This window comes from Hippopotamus amphibius, chromosome 7, assembly GCF_030028045.1.
Source record: "Hippopotamus amphibius kiboko isolate mHipAmp2 chromosome 7, mHipAmp2.hap2, whole genome shotgun sequence".
Classification (NCBI taxonomy): Eukaryota; Metazoa; Chordata; class Mammalia; order Artiodactyla; family Hippopotamidae; genus Hippopotamus; species Hippopotamus amphibius.
The window spans coordinates 108,610,468-108,635,906 of NC_080192.1; the positions used below are offsets into that span (position 1 = coordinate 108,610,468).

Here is a 25,439-nt window from a genome sequence, read left to right on the forward strand (position 1 = left end):
AGTGGGCTGGAGGAAGACATTGAGGCCAAGACTGGAATCAGGTCCCTGCCCTTCACTGAGTGACACTCTTAGTGGTATTTCACATTGCAGATTGTGTCTGTTTTGGGGAAGTCAATCATGTCACTGTTGTTTTTGTTTTTTTTTTAACAAGTGAAGGGTTTTTTTTTTTTTATTTTATTTATTTATTATTTTTTGGGGGGTACACCAAGTTCAATCATCTGTTTTTATACACATATCCCCGTATTCCCTCCCTCCCTCGACTCCCCCGCACCCTCCCTCGAGTCCCCCCCACCCTCCCCGTCCCAGTCCTCTAAGGCATCTTCCATCCTCGAGTTCAACTCCCTTTGTTATACAACAACTTCCCACTGGCTATCTATTTTACACTTGGTGGTGTGTATATGTCTGTGTTACTCTCTCGCTTCGTCTCCGCTTCCCCTTCACCCCCCACCCCCCAAAACCTCGAGTTCTCCAGTCCATTCTCTGCATCTGCGTCCTTGTTCTTGTCACTGAGTTCATCAATACCATTTTTGAGAAAAACATAGTGGCCAGCAGGGACATTTCTACAGAAAAATTAATATAAACTATTCCAGACATCCATCAAGGTTCTATTTGCTGTCTTCCTTGGGTCATGATGTAATAAACTCAATCAAGAAAGATAAGGGAGTAGCTTATCTTGCTCCCCCCAAAATCACTGCTGGCACACAGGAATTTTGCTATTTGTCTGGAAGTGACCGAAGGGTTGAGTGGGAAGCATCCCTGGGTGGGTCACGTGACCCTACCAGCTCCCAAGCAGATCTCTTCCCATAAGGGCTCAGTGTGGAGCCACTGAAATCTGTGCAGGTTTTTCTCTGCAGATGCAGAAAGAAAACAGGTGGATGGATAAATAAACATGGCCTTGCTCCTAGCGGCCTTGCTCGCATTCCTGAGCTTGGGCTCAGGATGTCATCATCGGATCTGTCACTGCTCTAACAGGGTTCTCCTCTGCCAGGAGAGCAATGTGATGGAGATCCCCTCCGACCTCCCCAGGAATGCGGTTGAACTGTGAGTATTAGAGGCAGCGGGAACACTGGCGTGGCTGATATTTGTGTGTTGCGTGCTATTATTATTTTCACATTAGGCTGATAACTCTTGGGCTAAAATATTTCTGCCCCGACTGAAGGCTTAAATAAAACAAACTCCCCCAGCTCCAACACTCCCGGCCTGCAGTTTTCTAAGGATCTTAGTAAGGCTTTGTCTCAGAATTGTCAGGGAAGGACAGCATAGAAACCCGAATCCAAAGGCAAAAGGAAGACTTTTTAGTGTTTTCAACACATTTGCTCTTGGGTGCCATACTCTCTTTGGTGAAACCAGAAAAGCAAAATTAAGAAAAAGTAGAAACTTGGGAGAGTTAGGATTGGAGGCAGAAAGATGGCTTTGATTTAAGTGGAGGGCACAATATGTGTTTCCTGTGGATTCTGAATTCAAGAAGGCGAGAGTCATTGCTGCTTTGGAGGTATCAGCAAGTAATTCCTGAACTGAGATTCTGCTTTCTGGGGAAAAAGGAATTGTAAGAGAGGGAAGGGGTGTAAAGAAAGGAAGAAAGAAAAGAAAAAAGGAGGCAGAGAGGGAAGGAGGGAGGCAGAGAGGGAAGGAGGGAGGCAGAGAGGGAAGGAGAGAGACAGGATAGTCTTTCATACTGTTTTCCAACTTTAGATTTTTACTGAACTATTTTAATAAGAAGTAGATAGACTTAGAGTTGGAGAAGATCTTAGACATCATTTCACTCTGTCTTTATTTTGCAATTGGGGAATTTGGGATCTGGAGAGTAAAGAGAATTGCCCAAACTCTCACAATGAGTTGAGGCAGAGCCAAAAACTAGAAATCGGACCTTTTGACTCATGGTCCACTGTTCTTTCCTTAAAGTCCCATGTCTATTGCATTAGAGCAAGAGGAAGGCAGGACTGTTTAACAGTCCAATTACTATTTCCCCTGAGAACTGGCAAGTGGTGGCTGAGAGACTGTAGATATTCTCAGTGGTTTTAGCCCAAGGATTTTAAACAGAAGCTGCTATTCTGGAAGCCTGTTTTAATCTTGGTCCCCCAAAGTTATACATGACTCTTATTTTACTGAGGAAGGTGGCCATCTTTTTGTTTACCAATTACCATATCTACACTCCAACACGATGGTGTTGCATTTCAGATTTTCATTCAGGGACAAATGGACTCTAGACCGACTTGGTTCTGCTTGCCCCTTTTTTCCTTGACATCACAAGCCCTCCATTCTGACCGAGAGGCAGCTACAGTGACAGAAAATAAGTGGCCAGCTCTGTATTCTGGCTACACCGCCTTAGATGAGACAGTTATCCCTGATTACAGGGAAGAATGCACTTATGCACAGTCTGCTTTATTGGCTGATTATAAACACAGGAGAAGGCCAGTGTACCTGAGCTCCTGTAAGAAGTCACTCACTCCTAAGTGACTTTGAACAATTACTTAATATCTTTGAGCCTCAGCTTCGTAACTTCTAGAGGTTTTGATACAACCTGCTTGGTTGGATGTTTGTGAACGATAAATGATACAACCCCCCAACACACACATACACACACACATTTCTATCTTTCCTGGCCCTTCTCTTTTTTCAATATTTCCCCATGGGCCAAGCAGTGCCAACCAGTCACTAAAGAAGACAGCCTCTAACAAGGCTTAATTTTAAGGGTGATACTCCTCTATCCAAAACTCCCTTTTATGCTAGGATATCTGCGTTCTGCTGTCTCTTTACTAGAAGAGAGGAGTTTTTCATCCTGCATAGAAAAATAGGGAGCAGCCAGATGTGAGCCACAGTTTGCAGAATGCCCGCTTTTGGTTTAGACTATAGCTGAGAGTGGCTAAATATTTCTAGCTTCAGTGGGGTTTAGGCAGCCCGAGATAACATAGAGCCGTGGGGAAAGTAACCAAGTAGGTGAGCAGAGTCAGGAATGGAGGGAATTCTAAGGTCATGTTCACAGGTAGGCCTTTAACTGATCATGGCAAGTCAGAAATGGAAGAGTGCGGACTCTAAATTCCAAGAAACCTGGGTTCTACCCCAGGCTATGACACTGTTTTTTGCTCTATTATGTGGGCTCGTGGCTGTATCATGCAACTTCTGATATGTACCTTTTGCAGAGTTGCAATGAGGATTAAATGGAAGGAAAAAACACACAGCACAAGTGGGTGTGTGAAGGGGTGGGGGGTTGTTGCCATTGTCCTCTGTAAAACACTAGCGAAAGAACTCCACAGAGGGCATGCAGGATGATCAACGGAATTAACAGGAGTGAGAATGCTTTGACAAACTGATGTAAAGATTTTCATAACTCTGAGATAGTTTATAGTATCCCACTGACTTAAAAATCTCCTCCTCCTCCCAGTGGCTGGAGCACTTCCTCTCCGTGCACTTACTTTCTGAGTAAGAAAATGTGCTCCTTTAGGCTTTCAGTACATGCTAAGAACGCAGAGAGCAGGTTTCATTCTAACGATGGGCAAAGGATTTTTGATTTCAGACTTACCCTAGAAATTCAGCTTCACCTGGAGGCAGTCAATGAATCTAGAAAGGACCCTATGATCTTGCTTTATTCTTCCTGGGGTTAGAATTTCTATGAGGAATGTGAATACTCACTCAAAACCTGAAATTTTAAGTCTAAGTGACAGTATGGATACAGATATCTTTTTCTTCAGCAAGGTCAGATGACCACGATACTAGAAGAAAAGACTCCATTGATGGTCATTCTTGGCGTAGAGAGATCTGTATTGAGATTATATTATAGGCTGGTTGTGTTGACCCCTCTCCTCACAGCAAGTTCCTGTATCTCACTGCCAACTCAACTGATCAGCATTTACTTCTGATTGTCTAATTATATTTTCCCTTTTATTTTCTTCCATTGCTATATATTCCTTATTTTGCTGCTTTGGTTTAGATCATTACCCATATCCCATAACCACAGGTTATTGTTTAGCTAGGAACTAGTTTAGTCTTTTCTTAGTAGGTCCTTCGTTCTGAGGGATTATCAGTACTGCAAGCCAAAAGGAAAGGTTTTCACTATGCCAATAAAGTTCTGTGATCTCCAAGAGGGAAACAGGCTTTCTGATGTTTGCAAAAATTTCAATTGTGGAATTTTTTCTTTAAGAGCGCCTTCGGGGATTAATACTCTATAGAACACAATTTGAGAAAGGCTGATTCAAAGCTGATCTATCCAACCCCAGCCACCAGTATGGCTTCCTTGTAAAGTCTGAACTGCAGCCCAGATCCCCTAACTCCCAACTCAGGGCTCAATAACAGCTAAAAATGGACCCTTGGCTGGTTTTCATTGCTGTCATGTAGCTATTTAAGATCACCATGTATCCTCATGAAAGAGATGGTTCTGAGCTACAGACTAAAGCCATGACAGAACTAGGTGTTACTCTTTCAGAGGTGCAGAAAGGAATGGATTACAAAACTACTAAAGTCACTGTTGAGTTGTTCATTTGTTGAATACTGATAGTTCAATTCACTTCATCATGTAGGTTTCATGTTTCTGATTGTCCACATCTAATCAGTTTTACAAACTCCTTTCATACTGCTACAAGAAGTAATTCTCTTTTTTCATTGCCATCATTTTTGCTTGGGATCTGAACACCTAAAGTCTGAATTAAATAATTATGTCCTAATTTATCTCCTTACTACCAATCTCTCTCTTCTCCAAACCAGCCTGAACACCCTCATTCCAGTTTTCTCCATAAAACACCACTGCCATCATGTTATGATTCCCCAGTTAAAAATCATTCAGTGGCTCATCTTTCTGACTTTACCTCTCACGTTTCTCCAAAAGGCACGGTCTATTCTGCAAGGCTGATAAAGACTTGCTCTCCAGCTCAGTTTATGTCCATGGATGTTTATGTTATACCTCTTGCTTATATAATCTTCAATTTCTTCTTCGTCTCTTGAAATCCAACCTACTTATCATAAGCTTACTCAAAGGTTGCCTCTTTAATGAAAACTTCCCTAGCCATTCCACCTTCATTTAATCTGAACGCTGGTGCAGTTCATTTTACAATTTTTCTTTGCCCTTAATTTTTCATGTGTGTCTTATTTCTTCAACTGCAGTGAAAATTTCCTTTGTACTCCTTATTGTGTTTGGCTCAATGCAATGTAGGTTCTGGGCCCTCAATTACATGTAGAACAAATGATGCAATAAATAAGGGGGAATTACATCTGTTTATTTGCTCTGCTCTTCAGTATTGAAGAAAAGGTTCTTTTAAAAGATGATCATTGCTCTCCCTGCAGTGAACTACTTTAGGATTTAATACTTTCCTTGTTTTCTTTGTTTTTTTATGTGTTTGTTTTAAAGAAAATGCCTGTATGTCATTCTGGAATCCATTAATTTATTCAGAAGGAGAGATACATAGACTAGAAACAGTCTACTAAGTTAAAAGTTGAATATTCTGTATTTTAGGCACCCCACTCAATTCTCTTGACTTAAGTAATAATACCTGCCTCTCTACTTCTAAAAAGAATATTGAAAGGATGAGTGAAATTACCTAAATAAAATCACTTTAAACAAGGCAAAAATGTTCCAAGAAATATAATTTTTTGCCAATTAAGGTCAGATTCCAAACCCTGAATGTTAGGTTTCTTGTGTTTCCCAGATGTGCTTTGATTATTGCACTCTGTCTGGATATCAAAACCAAACACCCCACTGTGCAGATTGCTCTGGGTGCCCATATCTGGAGATTCCTACTGCCTTGTTTAGATATTTCTTTGAAAGTAACAAACAGCACAGTTTTCACGCTAATGCATACATAATCTTTCCTCCCAAAACAAAACCCTGCACCTACTTTAGTAAGAAATGATATGTCTATGTCCAACGTTTGGAATTTGTTTTTATCTTTATGGAGTATAATTGCTTTACAGTATTGTGTCAGTGTCTGCTGTACAACAAAGTGAATCAGCCACACGTATACATATATCCCCATATCCCCTCCCTCCCGAGCCTCCCTCCCAACCTCCCTATCCCACCCCTTTAGGTCTTCACAAAGCATCAAGCTGATCTCCCTGTGTTCTGTAGTAGCTTCCCACTAGCCATCTATTTTACATTTGGTAGTGTGCATATGTCAATGCTGCTCTCTCACTACATCCTAACTTCCCCTCCCCCACCATTTGGAATTTAGTTGGACTGAGGTAAGGAAGGTTTATATTTCTTGCCGAGGAATCAGAAAAAGGAACAGCTATACAATGCAGTAACTTGAAAGGGAAAAAGTAAAAATTATATTGCAGGGGAAAAAAATTCTTTAAAGTAGAAGATGAGCTTTGAGAATTGGCTAAGAGCTATAACTTATAGTCATTCTCAGCTACTGAAGAGTAAGGGTTTGATAGTGTAGAACTGCACTTCTCGGTGATATAAAATCCCCTTGTTTACCTAAAGGTCAGCGCTGTCCTTCCTCACCCAAGTCCTCTATCAAAGAAGCCTAAGCTTCAGAAGCAGGAAATCTTGGCAGCAAATGGAAAATTCATTTAACGTTTGATTATCCCTCTCCAAAACCATTAGCTGGGTTATCCAGTCACTGTGGTTGATTGGACTTTTTTTTTAAGCTGTTAGATTTAAACTCTCCAATTTACCTTTATTTAGACTAGATTCTAGCTTATATATCCCAAAAGGTCACCTAGGAAAGAGAGTAATTATTTTTAATTGTTTAGGATCTGATTATAATGACATTTGGATGTTCCTTCTTAATCTGACCTCTCCCTGAAGTATCTCCGAGCACATTTTATGTCTCGGACCTGAATATGCCATTACGTTGTTCTTTCATATGGAATATGCCAACTGATCTGAAAGTCTTCAAGGGATGTTCAAAAAAATTTTTGAGTAAAGCAACCAACCCCTTGCCATAGACCTGAACTCAATTATATTTTTAGTCTCAAGAGTGGCTAGTGTCCACTCTCTTTCATACCCTCTCCCAGACATTTGCAGCAAGAGCCAACACACAGCCACCACAGAATCCTGTATCACAAATCTGGAAAATGTACAGCATGAGCCAACTTTTGTATCTCCTTAAGCTAAGATTGATGAAAACCTCTCAGAAATAGGGACCCTAAAAGTTCAGCTGATTCAATGAAACAGAGAGATCAGTTGAGGATATGGGAGAGAAAATTCATCAGTAGATTGGTGAAAGGTAGAAGTAAAATAGTGCTGAGGTTTCTTTCAATTCTAAAATGCTTTGATTTTACAAACGTCTTCAGGCATCAAACTTCCCCAAACCAATAGGCTTTTTCTAGGCCTCCAGAGTCCAACATGTATGTAATTCCTACATTTCTGTGATTTCAGCTATGGGATTTTGAAGGAAGGTGTGGTTCTTAGGCTTAATAGATAGTTCTGTTAAGTTCTGTTATTTATAAAGGCAACATGGAAAACCTCCCCACAGACACTTCTCTCTAGTTACTTTCAGTTTGGTGAGGAATTTTTGCTTGTTTGTTTGTTTTTTAATCTTTATTGGAGTGTCATTGCTTTACAGTATTGTGTCAGTGTCTGCTGTACAACAAAGTGAATCAGCCACATGTATACATGTATCCCCATATCTCCTCCCTCCCAAGCCTCCCTCCCAACCTCCCTATCCCACTCCTCCAGGTCTTCACAAAGCATCAAGCTGATCTGCCTGTGCTCTGTAGCAGCTCCCACCAGCCATCTATTTTACATTTGGTAGTGTGCATATGTCAATGCTGCTCTCTCACTAAGTCCCAGCTTCCCCTCCTGCTGGTGTCCTCAAGTCCATTCTCTAAGTCTGCATCTCTATTTCTACCCTGCTACTAGGTTCATCAGTACCATTTTTCTAGATTCCATATATATGTGTTAGCATATGGTATTTGTTTTTCTCTTTCTGATTTACTTCACTCTGTATGACAGACTGTAGGTCCATGGGAATGTAAATTGATACAGCCACTATGGAAAACAGTATGGAGGTTCCTTAAGAAACTAAACGTAGAACTACCATATGACCCAGCAATCCCACTCCTGGGCATATACCCTGAGAAAACCATAATTCAAAAAGATACATGGTGAGGAGTTTTAAACAAAGACTTTGTGAGGGATCTCAGCTCCAACAATAACTTTGTAACTGGATAAACAAAGGCTGATTTCAGACAGAACCTCCTGGAATACAAGGGCATTGAAACAGAAAAAAAAAAAAAAGCCAGAGCCTGGAGCACTAGATTTCAGGAGTGGCCCCAATTTAAAATATCATGTCCCTTCTAAGAAAGTCTACTAAATGTTGGTTCAGAAGGTAGGATCCCTTCCCTAGAAGACAGGGGGCATGTACTTGTGCTTCACTCATCATCTCAGGGGGACAGCTTCTGAATCAGCCTCTGTGCCTTCAGCCTTCTCCCCTCCCAACCTCCTGCTCTGAGTCCTGGCTCTGGTTTAATTCCTCTGTGGGCTCCAATGCCCAGACTCAGGACAAAAGTCCAGAGTCATAAGTTTGACAACAAGTTCCCCCATATTTTGTCCTCAAATTAACTCTCCTGTCTTCTCTCTCACCTTCTATCCTCTCTACACTTTGGTCTATAGACTATTTCCTAATCCCCAGCTCCCAAACATACCTTATATTCCCCTATCTAAATACTATTATTTTCTCCAACCTGAAATGAATTCTCCTACTCTAATATAGTCAGCTTTTGAGACCAAGTAAAGATCCTCATTTTTCGTGAAGTTTTCTTTCAACATCAGATATTTACTGATTATATTTGTACGAGGCACTACACTGGACACGTGGGAGGAAAGAGTCAACAGGCGAAGCACGGTGCCCGCGCTCACGGAGTTGCTAAAAGAGAGCGCGTCAAACAGGAAACGACAATAATGCTGGTGCCCGCGCTCACGGAGATGCTAAAAGAGAGCGCGTCAAACAGGAAACGGCAATAATGCTTTTCCTCACGTTTACCCACAACGATAAAAATCCCCCTCAGAACCCAGAATGGTCATTGTCAAAACCACTCATTTGACAATGAATTGCACGTTGCCTTGTGCAATCTGAAATCACAGATGGTGAGAGCTGGAAGAAACAGATGCCTAGTGAAAGCCAATGAGGAGATGTCTGCCTGCCTGATCCCAGAAAAAAATTGATGCAGACAGGCGTCTGCCTGTCCCATCTACAATAAATTTGCTCTTTTGACCACCTAGGGTGGATTTCAGGAGGTGTGCAGGGCCACTTCCAGAACACCCTATTTTTTAAAAAGGTCAGAAACTCCTAGCTTTATTTTCCATGGAAAACACAGCCCTCAAATAAAATAGAATAACAAATGAACACCAGCAAATTTATGATAAGGCTTAGCTGGCAGATGTCCAAATATTTAAGTTTGACTAGAAATTTTCAAATTGGACACATACAAGGGTCCGGATCCTTTGAGTTGGGATAGAGGAGAATGGTACAGAGGATGGAAAACATCACCAAAAGTGGAAGCCTGGGCTGCACTGTTTTCTTTGCTACACTCATAATTTTTCCCAAAGCTGTTTGTGTCCATAAATACTGTTCAGTGGATATTGGGGAGACAGTGAGTAAAAGGAGTTTATGTCAGTGGACTGTGTATGACAGCTTCCCTTCAGAGCAGCTGAATGCCATCTATGAAATCTGGTAATCACACAGAGTTAGTCTTAAAGCCTAGATGTCTCTTCTGAAAATGATACACCTTAAAAATGTCTGCTTTGGCATAAGCGGAACACTAATAAGAAATTCTCTTATTATGCTCTTAAATTTATAAGCAATTTCTATTTCTTCTAAATTTCAAACTCTTTTTGAATGCCTATGTTTAGAATAGAAAAACAAAATGAATGCAAAAGAATGAGCACTCTCCATCATCAGATCACAGCCTGAGCAAGTATCAGCAGTCAGCCCCAAACTCTTGCCACTGCCACATGCCCACCAAGGCTAACTTCCGCTCAGGGCAGGAAGGAATGAAACCTTCATTTAATTTTTTTTTCCAGGCAAGCAGTGTAGACTTTCTGTAAGTAAATATACTGGGGGAAGAGGCAGGAGAAAATACAACAAGAAACACTCTTAATTTAGAAAACAAACCGGAAAGGCAATGAAAGCAAATATGAGGTTTATGGTGACCAGCAAAGAGGTCATCTGGAATCCTGCACACAGTAGCAAAATTCCTTATCAGGCCCCTGATTGTGAAAATCTGCTGAGCTCCTTCAATCAGAACATACAGTCTCAGGATGGCATCTGATTCCCCCAAACAAATACTAGAGACAAGAGGGAAAAGAACAAACAGTTATGACAACCAGATAGGAAAATTACAAAGTAGCTCTGGAAGCAAAGCTATAGGCTAAGAAGAAACAAAACAAGAGCCACAGAAGTATAAATAAAAGGAAGGGCTGGGCCACTGAGTTGAGGAAACACTGTGTCAATATCTAGGCCTTGCCTCTTGAGCTGGGCAAAGGCCCTGGAGGAGATTCTTCCAGGCTCCTACCCGGAGGGTGAAGCCCTTCTTGCCAGCATTCTGGTGGCTGGTGAAAAGGGCTGGGGTCTCAGCATCCAGCAGCCATAAATGGTCTCTGCGGTCTCCAGTTCAGAAACTCTCTATTCTACTGTCTTTAAAGAATAAACCTTTGGTGTTTCGCTCAGGTGGGGAGGAGCACTGGCCTGACTTGTGGGTAGTATGGCTGTTTCTTAAACAACTCTTTGTTTTGGCCACCTCAACCCTCTTCACCCCCCAGTCCCACTTCTGGGGACACCAGTGCCTCCAATTCCTGAGCACTTTAGGGATGGTGAGGCATAAATGACACTGGTTTAGGATTCCATTTTCTAGCGTCTGCCAAGTCAGCGAACCTCAAACTTTAATGTGCAAGCAAATTAGATGAATATACTGGGAAAATGTAGACTCTGACTCAGTAAGTCTGGGGAGGGGTCTGAGATACCAACCAGCTCCAGGATACCCTGGCTGTACTAGTGCCAGAACCACATTCACCCACGTTCTTTATAACCCTAAAATTCTATTACTCCTGTTCCTCTGTCCTTATGGCTTTATGGCTTTAAAAGAAAGAAAGAAAAAGTCCCCTTACTGTCTTCTCAGTGGGGTTTTAAAAGGAAACCAACAGTTATTTAGTTATTTGTTTATGCTGCCTCATCTTCCAGGAATCCCCATTTCATTATTCAACCCACTCAATCCGGCTCCCTGCCTATTGTTCCACTAAAAGTTATCTTGTCACAGGTACCAACAAACTTCTCTTTAAGTATGTTTTACACTGTGTATGTTTATATTATTTTTCAAATAAAATTTTGAATATGAGAGTAAAGCCCACCATTCGGATATCAGATTCAAGGGCACTTCCCCACCTACATGTTACCTGTTTCTCAGGAACATGCCACACAAGTGACCATCCTCCTGCTTGAAACACTTTTCTCTCTCGACCTCCAGCTTCTGTGATACCATACTAGTTTTCCTCTTACATCTCACGCCAGACTTGGTCTTCTCTGCTACCCAGTCTCTAAATGTTGGAATTCCCCAGACTTCCTCTAGACCCTCTTCTCGCATGAACCTGTACTATCTCTATAGTGATCTCATCAGTCCCATGGCTTTAAATACCACCTACATTCAAAATCCATGTGTCATGTCTGACCTCTTCATTGAGTCCTAGACAAGCAATCCCCATCTGAAACCTTGACATCTCCACTGGATCTCTGGCTGGCACCTCAAAACCAGCAAGCAGAAAATAGTATACGTAATTGCCCTCCCCTCAACCCCGCAGAGGCTTCTCTCCCAGGCTTCATCATCTCTATAAGTGCACACATCACCAACTTCTCACTGTCAAATCCAATCCAAGTGCTGGGGATTAGACCCCTAAAATATAGCTCAAGTGTCTCTACTTCTCGCCTTCCTTCCCACCACCCCAGCTCAAACCACCATCCTCTCTCACCTACTGCAAGAGTCCCTAATGCTTCTATCCGCTAGTTCCACTTAAATCCCTTCCCCACACAGCAGCTAGAGAGACTCTGAAAAAGAGGACGGCATACAATTACTTAGAATTGCACTTAGAATAAAATTTATTCAATCCACGTTCACAACTACCTATTATAACAGGCACTACTCTAGGTGTCAGAGATCCAGCATTGAGCAAAAAATCCAAAATCTCTCCCCTTGTGGAGCTTACGTGCTTTGTCGTGGCTACAAGGTACTCTATGATCTGACCTCTGCCTGCCTTTCCATAGGCTTAGTGCATATCCTGTATCATTTCCCATCACCACTATGCTCTAGCCACCTTGGACCCCTTTCTGCTCTCCAAACACACCAGGCTCTCAGCTACCTTAAGTCTTTTCATTTGCTTTTCTTTCTGTCTAGAATGTTTTTCTCTCTCTCTTTTTTCAATCTCCACCCAAATGCCAACGACTGGGAGTAGTCTTCCTTGACAACTCCACTGTAGTAGCCACCCACCCCCTGCCCTTGCTCTAGCATATGAGCTATTTCTTCCATAAACTTATTGCAATTTGAATATTTTTATTTGTTTACCTATTTATCTCCCCCCACCCCCACCCCAGAAACCAGAACTACAGTTTCATGATGGCAAGGATTCTCGTATGTAGAATAGTTCCTGGTACAGAGTAGATGCTCAATACGTACATGAATTGAATGAATAAATGAAAGAGCCCTTCAAGAAAATAAAAATTAGAAGGAAAGACTGAATGTAACAAACACGTATTAATCCTACTATATCATCACGCTGTATGCCTCTTATACTATCTCAACCAATAGTCTTGCACTGTAGCTAATACTGTTCCCATTTTAGAAAAATGGAATCAATCAACTCTGAATGTCAGGATTGAAATTGAGATTCCTGATATACCTGATTAGAAAACTCTAGTCTTTACACTAACCATGTAAAAAGAGAAAGAGGACCTCTATCCTCTGAACTCCACCCCTAAAGCAAAACAATGTGAACTAACCATCTGAGCTTAAATATGTACAATACTGGAGTCAGCTATAACACCAAACGTACATATTATCTTGCCTCTTAAATATAGTAAGCTCTCTTAGGGCCAGCACTGCACCCCTCTCCTGCACTCAGCAGGGTTAGGTACTCAGTAACTACTCAGTAAGGCAGACAGAGACAGAAAATGAATGAGTTGGGATCACGAAGAAATAGAAGAAGGACTGAAAAGTAGATGTCACTGGCCATTTTCAGTGATAAGTTGCAAAATAACTGGAAGCTGTCTAATAGTTCTAAGGAGCTCTTTGAATGATATGTAAGCCTATGGAGGAGGAGTTGGCAGAACTGGTTCCAACTCTTGACTTTTACACGTTTCCAGTGAAGATGGCTCCCCATTCATAATTAACTCTCAGCAGATTGAGTAACTGATCTTCTGCAGGTGGAGAGGCCTAGCGGAAGTGACTGCTATGTGAACATGGTGTGCAGATGCAGGCTTGGAGATCTTTGTACATAGTACTCCCTAAATGGTCCACCCACAATTAGATGAATTGTGATGATGTTTGAAAAGTTCCAGAGAGCTCCAAAAGAAAACAAAAATCCTTATTGATCTACCACGATCTCCAAAACTCTTGCAGGATTTCTTTCTAGACTTGGGGAACTGCACCTCTGCTTTCTCATTTTGGATATGATTGAAAGTCTGGACCAAGGCTGCTCCAACCAGTCCACAGCTCTTTATGTGATATGATTTGAGAGACATCAGGCTCGCTCAGTTGCCCCCAAATGTCTCCCCTGCTACTTGCCACAATGCCACCATTAATTACTTAATCCTTGGAGTCCTAAAGATTTCCCTAATTTCTAAGACTCTATAGTTGAAATGTAAAATCCTCTTGGAGGAGAAATATTTTACGCTTTTAAAGGCTGGCCCTTTAACTTTGTTTGAAGGACATTCTTTACACCCTGACTTTCATTAGACACTCTAGAAAAAGTAAACGTTTCAAAGGTCTAACATGATTAAATCAGTTTGCAAAACGCTGCATGCTGTACCCCCATCTTAGTGATTAACAATGGCTATAACATATGAAAGGGTTTCAGAGGTGTCCCATTCTTATGTAGATCATAACTGTTCCACAGAACTCACTAAGAAACTCTGGTTTAGTGAGATGTATTTAACTAAGACTATGCTTTGGCGAATAGGTCTCCACATATACCCACAGAAACTGAAGGGTTGAGAAAGGTAGTATATACAACCCAAAATATGTGGTAGACACATATTTTAAAATTCTGTGTAGGCCAAGTCTTCCTCTATGCAAACCTGCCTTGTTCTTCAAATCAGAGAATTTTTTTTGCTAGATGAACTTAAGAGAGCATACACTTTCGCCTTCCCCTTACTTGTTTTATGAATGAGAAATGACGCCCAGTAAAATCATTTGTCTTAGGACATATATGTAACTAATGGTATTCTCTATCTACTGTTTCCAAAGCCACAAACTTTAAGTGCTAGATTTCCAAGCTTCTGTGTCAGGCTTAGTGATAAAACATTTCTCTCTATTTCCACAAAGAATAGACAACCCCCGCCCCCCCCCCCCCCCACACACACACATTTCCACTTCTTACACCCTCACACCCAAGGAAACACCTCTCAGACATTATGAGCATTAGAATTCCACAACTATTTTCTGTTTACCTGTGCTTGCTTTTCAAAAAAAGCTTATTGAGATATAGCATACAATTTACTCATTTAAAGTTCACATTTCAGTAGTATTTGTATATTCACAGATATGTTCAACAATCATAATAAATATTTTATATATAATAATAATTTTATTTTATAAATGATAATAAAATTTTATTTTATTAAAATAAAATTTTAATAAAAATTTTAAGACATTTTTATTACCTAACCCTTTAGCTATCACTCCCCTGCCTACCCATGCTCCACTCAGACCTAAGAAACCACTAATCTGCTTTGTCTTTATAGATTTCTCTATTCTGGACTTTCATATGAATGGAATTATATGAGATCTTTGTTACTAGCTTCATTCACTTAGCATACTTTCAAGGTTTATTCAGGTTGTAACAGGTATCAACACTCCTTTTTATGGTCAAAAAATTCCTTTGTATAGATAAGCCACATTTTGTTTATTCATTCCTCTGTTGATGGATGTTGGATTATTCACCTTCGGGCTATTATGAATAATGCTACTCTAAACATTTATGTATAATTTTTGTGTGAACATCTGTTTTTACGTCTTTTAGTATATACCTTGGAGTGGAATAATTGAGATGTAGTAACTCTATGCTTATTTCTTTGGGGAACCACCAAACTGTTTCCCGAAGTGGCTGAACCATTTTACAGTCCCATAGACAGGGAGTGAAGTTACCTATTTCTCCACATCCTCAACAACACTTGTTGTTACCTGACTCTTTGACTCTAGGAATCCTAGTGAGTAGCAAGAGGTATCTCATTGTGGTTTTCCTTTGCACTTCCCTGATGAGTAATGATGTCAAGCTTTTCATCTCATTGGCCATTTGTATCTCTTCTTTATTGAATGTCTATTCAGATGCATTGCCCAATTTTTAATTGGGTTGTCTTTTTTTTTTCATTGAAGTATAGTTAGTGTACAATATAGTGATTCACAATTTTTAAAGATTATACTCCATTTATAGTTATTATAAAATATTGACTTTTTCTGTGTTGTACAATATATCCTTGTAACTTATTTTATACATAATAGTTTGTACCTCTTAGTCCCCTACCCCTATATTGGCCCTCCCCACTTCCTTCTCCCCACTGGTAACCACTGGTTTGTTCTCTGTATCTGTGAGTCTGTTTCTTTTTTGTTATATTCACTACTTTATTTTTTAAATTCCACATATAAGTGATATCATACATATTTGTCTTTCTCTGCCTGACTTATTTTACTAAACATAATACTCAATAGGTCCATACATGTTGTTATAAATGCCAAATTTCATCCTATTTTATGCCTGAGTAGTATTCCATTGTACATATATACACCACATCTTTATTCTTTCATCTGTCAATGGACACTTAGGTTTCTTCCATATCTTGGCAATGGTAAATAATGCTGTTATTAACACTGGGCTGTATGTATCTTTTTGAATTAGTCTTTTTGTTTTCTCCAGATATATATCCAGGAATGGAATTGTTGAGTCATATGGTAGTCCTATTTTTAGTGTTTTGAGAAATCTCCATAGTGTTTTCCACAGCGGCTGCACCAATTTACATTCCCACCAGTAGTGTATGAGGGTTCCCTTTTCTCCACATTCTTGCCAACATTTGTTATTTGTGTTCTTTTTGATGATAGCCATTCTGACAGGTATGAGGTGATATCTCATTCTGGTTTTGATTTGCATTTCCCTGATGATTAGCAATGTTGAGCATCTTTGCATGTGCCTATTTGCCATCTGCATGTCATCTATGGAAAAATATCTATTCAGATCTTCTGCCCCTTTTTAAAAAGGATTTTTTTTTTTTTTTGATGTTGAGTTCTATGAGCTGGTTACATATTTTGGATATTAACCCCTTATCAGTCATATAATTTGAAAATATTTTCTCTCATTCAGTATGTTGTCTTTTTGGCTTGTGAATCGTTTCCTCCTGTGTAAAAACTTTTAAGTTTAATTAGGTCCTATTTCTTCATTTTTGCTTTTATTTCCTTTGCTTTAAGAGACAGATCCAAGAAAAAATTGCTATGATTTATATCAACAAGTGTTCTATGTTTTCTTCTAGAGTTTTATGGTTTCTGCTCTTATGTTCAGGCCTTTAATCCATTTTTCGCTTATTTTTGAATATGCTGTTAGAGAATGTTCTAATTTCATTCTTTTACATGTAGTTGTCCAGTTTTCCCAGCACCACTTATTGAAGAGACTGTCTTTTCTCCATTGTATATTCTTGTCTCCTTTGTCAAAGCATAACTGGCCGCAAGTGTGTGGGTTTATTTCTGGACACTCTATTCTGTTCCATTGATCTATGTGTCCGTTTTTGTGCTAGTACCACACTGTTTTGATTACTATAGCTTTGAAGTGTAGACTGAATTCAGGGCATGTGATTCCTCCAGCTCTGTTCTTCTTTCTCAAGATGGTTTTGGCTCTTAAGAGTCTTCTGTGTTCCATATGAATTTTAAATGATTTGTTCCAGTTCTGTGAAAAATGCCATTGGTATTTTGATAAGGATTGTATTGAATCTGTAGATTGTCTTGGATAGTATGGTCATTTTAACAAGATCTTTTTATTATTGAGTTGTGGGAATTCTTGGTACATTCTAGATACAAGTCCCTTATCAGATGTATAACTTGCAAATACTTTGTCCCATTCTCTGGGTTGCCTTTTCACCTTCTTGGTGGTGTCCTTTGAAGCACAAGACTTTTTAATTTTGATAAAATCCAGTGTGTTTTTTGTTGTTGTTATTTTTGGTTTTGGTTTTATATCCAAGAATTCCTTGCCAAATCCAAGATCATGAAAATTTATTTCTATGTTTTCTTCTGAGAGTTAAAGTTTTACATCTTACACGTTGGTCTTTGATTCATTTTAATTTTTGTACATGATGTCAGGTAATTGTCCAACTTCATTTTTTACACATGGATATCCAGTTGTTCTAGTACCATTTGTCAAGACTATTTTTCTCCTATCAAATAGTCTTGGCACCTTTGTTGAAAATTAGTTTACCATAGAGATGTGAATTTATTTCTGGACTATAAATTCTATTCCATTGATCTATATGTCTACCCTTGTATCAGTACCACACTGCCTTGTTTTAGGAGAATATTCCATGTGCAATCGAGAAGACTGTATAATCTGTTGTTGTTGGGTTGAGGGTTCTATGCATGTTAGATCTCGTTGGTTTACAGCATTGTTCAAGTCTCCTGTATACTTGTTGATCCTCTGTCTAGTTCTGCTATTAAAAGCAGGGTATTGAAGTCTTCAATGATTATTGTCGAATAACCAATTTCTTAATTTCTGTCAGTTTTTGCTTCATGTATCCTGGTGCTCTGTTACTAGATGTATATATGTTTTCAACTGTTTCATCTTCCTGATGGATGGACATGGTTATCCTCATAAAATGTCCCTTTTTATATCTTTTTGTTTGTTTTAAAGTCTCTTTTGTCTGGTATTAGTATAGCTACTCCAGATTTTCTGTGGCTGGTATTAGTATAGCTAGTATTAGTATGCCTACTCCAGATTTCTTATGGCTACTGTTTGCATGATGTATATACTTTTTCATTCCTTTTACTTAAAATCTAGTTGTGTCTTCGAATGTGATGTGCATCCTTTAGGAAACATATAGCTAAATCATATTTTCCATCCAGTTTGATGATCTCTGTCTTATGACTGGATTGATCCATTCACATTTAATATTATTATTGATATAGGTAGATTTACATTTGCAAATTTGTTTCATCTGACTTTGGTTTTATATACATGTGCTTTTTTGTTTTCTGTGTGTCTCCTGTCTTTTTCCCCCTCTATTCCTCATTTACTACTTTCACATGAAGTGAATCTTTTCTAACGCAACTTTTTAATTTTTTAATGATTTCTTTTACTATATTTTTGAGATTTTGTTTTACTAGTGGTTGCTGTAAGGTTTATCATATACATCTTATCATAATCAGCTAGGTTAATATGAGAGAGAGAGAGAGGGAAGGAGAGAGGGAAAGTGAGAGGTGTGGTATGGAAAATGTTACACCTAAATAGCTCTACTCCCTATCAGTTAAGAGATGAAAAGAGAAATATATTCAGTTACAGAGTCTTTTATAGTTACATAATTATCTGTACTGGAGCTTTTTGTTTGTATGGATTTGAATGACTATCCAGGAACACTTGTTTCAGTCTGAAAAACTTCCTTTAGTATTTCTTATAAATTTTGAATTAAAAAAAAAAAGCAGGTCTAATAGCAACAAATTCTCTAAGTTTTTGTTTATTTTGGAAAAACTTTATTTTGCCTTCATTTTTGAAACACAGGTTTTCTGGATATAGTGTTCCTGGTTGATGTGGTTTTGTTTTTTTTGTTTGTTTTTTCTTCCTTTGAGCACTTTAAATATGTTATTCCACCACCTCTGGCCTCCATTGTTTCTGAAGAAAAGTGATCCATTAACCTTATTGAAGGTCCATTGTAAGTAAGTAATGTGCCATTTTTTTCATGCTGCTTTCAAGATTTTCTCCTTGTCTTGGATTTTCAGCATTTTTCCTATAATGTGTGTGTTTATGGGTCTCTTTGTGTATATCCTACTGGTACTTATTGAGCTTGCTAGACATTTTTCAATAAATCTAAAGGTTTTCAGCCATTATTTTTCCAAATTTTTTTTTCCTCCTTCTTTCTCCTCTCCTCTGGTACTTCCATTTGTACATGTTGGTGTGCTCAATTTTGTCCCATATTTCTCTGAGGTTTTCTTCATTTTCCTTCATTCTTTTTTCTGTTTTTCTGGCTTGTGTAATCTCTATTGGTTTATTTTCAATTTTTCTATTTCTTCTGCAAGTTCAAATCTACTGTGGAGACACTCTTGTGATTTTTTTTTTAATTTCAGTTATTGTACTGTTCCATTTTATTTTTAAAAATAATTGCCACCTCTTTATTTATATTCTCTATTTGATGCAATATTGCCAGCATACATTCCTCTATGTCTTTAATCATGATTTTCTTTACTTCTGTGAACATTTTTATAATGCCTACGCTCAAATATTTTTCTGTTACATCTGACATCTAGTTACTCTCACAGGCAGTTTCCGTTGCCTGCTTTATTTTCCTGTTTCTTTGTAGGTCATTTTTTTTCTTTCTTTCTAGAAACAACATTTCAGATAGTCCGTTGTAGCATTCTGAGTACTGGCTCCTTCTTCATGACTCATAGTGTTATTTGTTTGTTTGCCTGTTGTTTAGTTACTACTAGCTAGATTATTTTAGTGAAAGCATTTGAAGTTGATTCTCAGGAAAACATGGCTTTGAATACGCCCACAGTCACCCTGGGAAGACAAGGTATTGGCAGGACTTTCTTCCATTCTTTCCTGACCACACCCAGATGTTAAACTTTACTACTTGCAGGCAGATTATGCTACTATTTTCAACAATTCCCTGAGGGCATAAATTCCTCTACAAACTAATCCAATCAAATTGTGGTTCCTTCAAATAAATCACTCTTGAGGTCAATGTTTGAAATCGTTGATCCCAGGGTGGCTCCTTCCAGCTGTCTTATTTCCCTGGTTCTCTCCTGCAAACTAATTGTCCTACATTATATATCTAGTAGATCCACAAATATCCCAACTGCCTTTACTGTACTTTTGCTGTTCTTGAGAGTGTTCTCAGGCTTAAATTTCTCCATCCTCTATTGCAAATGAAATCAGTTCCTTTGGGAAGAAGATACCAGATATGTGTTTCATAGTCTGTTTCTCACTTTAGGCAATATCTCAGCCAGGACTCTGGAGCCAGGAGTGGATTCAAAGGCAAACTTCTCTCTGAGACCCTCATTCTAGGAGTTAAGCACTTAAAGGAAGGTAGGGTAGCAACCAGTCCAGCTTGGCTTGATTTTGGCTAGGAACTACCACCTCATGAGCCCTGGCAAGAGTTTTGGGTCCCCGATATGCTCAGCAGACCATACCCAAGATAGAGCTTCTGGTGCACAAGTGTGCCTTGGTGAAAAGAAAGGAGCCCCACTTCCCAAACACATTTGCCCAGGACACAATCTCAGCAACAGGCAGCTGGAGGCAGAATAAGAAATGCTGAAGTCCTGCTTCTCCTGGAAGAAAGCCCTCCACCTGGAAGTTGGAGGGGAGAGGAAACCCTGTGTTCCTGACTGCAGCGTTCTGGAGTAGTCTCTACTTCTCTGAGGTGGGAGGGGAGAGGCAGACAGTAGTTTTGATTTAAGTAACACACTCTTGCCTTTTTTAAACTGGATTTTCATAGATTTTCTTGAATAGATGTTTCCTCATTTGCTCTTTGCCCTTAGAAACATTTCCAGAGGCTTTGAGCAGTTTTCTTTCTTTGTGTGGTTGGTTGTTTTGCTTTGTTTTCATAATTTTCACCAGGTTCACTACAGAGCTGCTCAGCTGACCTCCTCACACAGTCATGCTGAAAATCAGTCCCACCACTATGTTCTTGATCAAGCAAAGCAAAGGGGGAGTGGGTTGTAGCTGAAAGCAGAAAAACAGTTAGGTACCCAGCATTATCATCTCTGAAGTTCTTGGTGTGACCTTGAACAAAGGAGAACAGCTGGGCAAGGCAGGAAGAAATAAATGTTTTCACAATGAAGTTTTTCATCCCATTTTTTACTTTAATGTTTTTCATGTGCATTATTAGTTTTAAATAATTCAGTACACACATCCTAAATGTTGGTCTGGTGAACAGTAATGGCTCTATCACCTACCAAATAAGGCCACTAACTGCTCTTCTTGGCAGGCATGATGGTTTCTTAAACACTGTCATATGATGAGCAGAACAGGTAGAGATAGAATTAAAACTGAAAGGATGCTTTTCAGTGTTGCTTTGGTTTGTTAGATCAAAGAAGAAAAGCATTTCTTTTCTCCTGAGCAGGCTGGAGACAAAATGACCTTCTTCCTGTGTACTGACAGTCCTGACCATTTGACTGAAGTAATTTGAGCAACAGGGAGCATGAAGTTGTACCAATCAGAAAACAAGCCAAACGTAATATTAAAATCCTGAGTTCAGCATCTTCCCTGAAAAATCATTGAGACCCTAAACAAAGCAGTACATCATCCACAACCTGCTACTATAGGTATCACACCTTTATTGAATACTTACTGTGTACAGCCATTTGCTGGGATATAAGAGCCAACTTTACAGCCCTGACATATAGACCTTTTAAATGTAGCTGAAGAGAGTAGACACAGACACAGGAAAAGAGAACAAGTCTTCTCAAGTGATCATGTGATAACATAAGGACAGGAAGTGCAGGACAAAATTTGACTACTGGAGAAATTCCTTGAAGGAAAAGTACCCAGGTTTGCAATAAACAAACAAGGGCACTTCCTTGAAGAGTTGAGATGTGCTGGATTTAAAAAAACAACAATGATTTAAATATGTAACAATGGGACATCCCTGGTGGTGCAGTGGTTAAGAATCCGCCTGCCAGTGCAGGGGACATGGCTCCTATCCCTGGTCTGGGAAGATCCCACATGACACGGAGCAACTAAGCATGAGTACCACAACTACTGAGCCTGTGCTCTAGAGCCTGTGAGCCACAACTATTGAGCCCACGTGCCACAACTACTGAAACCCACACACCTAAGCCCATGCTCTGCAAAAAGAGAAGTCTCTGCAATGAGAAGCACGCACATTGCAATGAAGAGTAGCCCCCACTCACCACAACTAGAGAAAGCCCGCACCCAACAATGAAGACCCAATGCAGCCAACAAATAAATAAATAAATAAATAAATTTATAAAAAAGAAAAAAATTAACAGTGAGGGATGATGCTTAGTAGCTAGAAAGAATATCTGGAGAGCTAGCCCAACAGCAGCAAATCAAAGAAATAGCTTTTTCTCCTGAAGGAAATAGTATTGTTTCTGAATTATCAATTTCATTTCTCAAAACATGTCAAGTACAGCATTTGGGTGAGAGTAGGGAAAATTGAAGCATTTCCATTCCAAATCTCCAAATTTAAGACAGATTATCTAGCGGGGAAAAAAAAATGAAGTTCTGTTTTAATAATTAGTGGAGGTTTGGGTAGAAAGAACCAAGGCATAGATCAGAGAAACTTAGTGGAGGATATTAAATGGCTTTAAAAATCTCTTTGAATGAAGAACAGATTAGACCCAGCCTGACTTTGCAGTTAAGAAATACAAAGTACTTAAGTCACTGGAAGTCTTTTCAAATAGAATCAGTTTTCTATTCAATTATTTTTTTCAATTGCCTGAAGCAGGGACCAGCTGAGGTCATATGATGCCTGGGAGATCTTTGGATCTAAAATTACATGTTTCTGAAATAAATAATTCCTTCAGAGAAACTTACTTAAACATTGGGCTAATTTACTTTTTCACACAGTAAGCAAATAGACCCCAATTAGATCTAGATAACTTTTCCTAGAATTAACTGAAATTAGCCATTTTGTTTGTTGACCCCCAACCCACTTTACTTTTAAAAAGAAAGGAAAAATAAATAAATGAATAAATGAGCATAAAACAATAAATATCAAGAAAATGTCCCAAATATCCTGCCTCCCCATCTATTGTACTTTTCTAACTCTGCCTTCAAGGAGAGAAGTCGTGACCAGCTGCTGATGGGCAGCCCATGTACTTTTGTTTTTGCATCACTCTGTTCAGCTGTCTCCCTTCCAATAATCATTACAGTGTAAGTGACACTTCAGGGGAAATCAATTCCTTTTGACTAAATAGAAATGCCTGGTCTACCTCCCTCAAATCATAATTGGGGTTTTGTTTATTTTGCTGTTGTCTGAACCCTGAGACAGCCACCGTCTTGTTTTCACTGAAGCTGAATAGCTTGTCTCCTGCAGCCTCTGGGGAAGATTTGCCAGCCTTTAGGAACTGCCCTCCTTGAGTAGGGAATAATTAGAACCACTTAGATATCAGAACTGCATTTCCTAGAGACTGGTTCAATGTTGTTTTCCTCAAGATTGTTTAAAGGAAAACTGCTTTAACCCCCTAAAGGGATGGAGTCTTTCTCATTTTCTTTCCACTTAGAAAGATGTGAAGCTGCAGAAAGCATTTAGATTTGTAAGACCCTCAAAAACAAGGATTCCCATGCCTCATTTCTGTCTTAGGTCTGGCAAGTATCATGCATGTCTTAGACCTCAAGAAATATTTCTGAATAAATGAAATGAATGACTTGCACTAAGTTGAACTGATGAGTTAAACTGAATTGGTTTGGATTGAAATGAATTGAATGGGGCGTCTCTGCACTGACAGAGTAGCTATCACGAAGACAGGAGGAAGGTCAGTATGTGCCATTCACTAGCTAATCAAGGCCAGAACTTGGAATGATCAGGGAGTCCAGGCCCTCCTGGCTGCTGAGGACTAGAGGTTAAGTGATTTCCCAAGGACAGATAGGAAAATGGGAGCAGAGCAGAGACTCCAGACATAATAACAATAAAGACAAATAATTAGGCTTATGTGTATCGTGAATGTAGAATGTCAGGCACAGCTCTAAATCTCATTGTATCATCTTTTTTACTCCTCATGGCAACCCCTCAGGGCAGGCCCCACCATTATCCACACTTTCAGATAAAGAAACTAGGCATCAAGCAATTAAGTAATTGGCCCAAGTGGCACATTCAGGATTTGGACTCAGGAAGCAAGACCCCAAGACACTGCTGCTAACCATTTCAAGACATCATGGTCAGGGGAGAAAAATAGTTTATAACACAGCTTACACAAAAATTTTAAGAAAGGAAAATGACAACAATTTAAGGAAATGGAGAAACAGCAGAAAAGAGGAATTTTTTTCTCTTCTTGAGGACTTGCAATTATAAACCTGTTCCAATCTCCTTCACGTAAACATTTTTAAGACATCCGGATTTCACATCTCTTGGACTTCCCGAAGTTTGACCCTGGTAGGTCTGCTGAACCATACTGTGCAGAGCCGTGTAGGGTTAGGGTTCTAATTTTTGGGAACATCATAAAGTAAAAGGTTTTTTTAAAAAAAATAATACATAATCTTGTATTTATATTTATCTATCCTTTACAATCCAAAACATAGCCCCATAATGTTGAAAATGTTCAATTAAATGTCTTGGGACACGGAGGCCCTAGTCAGTGCTAGACACCATGTTCATATTTCCAGAATGACCAGGAATCCTGACATGGCATTATCTCCCTGCCCTGTGTGCACCAAAAGGCCTGTCCACTGCTGAATTTCCTGCTCCCATCAGTGAGGTGTGACTGAGTGCCTCCACTGAGTCCCACACATAGAGGTGTTCTAATCATCCTAGCGAATCAGAATCACACACATGATTCTAATTACTGTATTCTAGTTCTGAAGATCCCAGCTCTTTAGTGTCCCTTGGCTTCCACAAATTGGCTCAAACCCATCCTTGGTCCCTCATCATGTCTCTGGCAGCTTGACAATCTTTCTGGTGAGTCCAGGAAACAGAGAGAAAGGATTGATGCCTCCCTGAGGGATAGGCCTGCAGGCCATCTCTGAAACCCTCATATTCCACCTATCACAGGGCAAGGAGGCCAAAAAGCATCATGGAATGATCCCAGGACTAGGAGTGAGAAGACCTGGGATATGGATCTAATCCCAAGAGCACCTCATTATTCAACCTAGGAAAACCATCTCTGGGCCTCACTTTACTCTCCCATAAAGTCACAGAACCGAACATGAGGATCCCTGAAGCCAGTTCCCTCCCCACTAAACAGAAGGAAAACTTGAGCCCCGGGAATGAACTCTGACTGAAGTTATTCAACCCTTTAATAATCATACCAGCTTCACGACACGGTCACTGTCCTTCCCAGCCTACCACTTCCAGAGGGCCTGCCAACTCTGTCATTTGTTATTCTAGGAATCTCACTTGTGCAGTGAAAGTCCTGCATCTTTTCCCAGCCTCTTT

The 25,439-nt window shown here is 39.6% G+C and overlaps 1 protein-coding gene across 1 annotated transcript in view; it reads left to right on the forward strand.

Annotated features, from left to right (window-relative positions):
• The first annotated feature begins 889 nt into the window (after positions 1-889).
• Positions 890-25,439, forward strand: part of LOC130856681 (follicle-stimulating hormone receptor-like) — a 150,873-nt gene continuing 126,323 nt past the window's right edge. The window contains exon 1 of the mRNA XM_057741437.1: positions 890-1,041. Within this exon, the coding sequence (XP_057597420.1) occupies positions 890-1,041 (152 nt within the window). The remainder of the gene's footprint in view (positions 1,042-25,439) is intronic.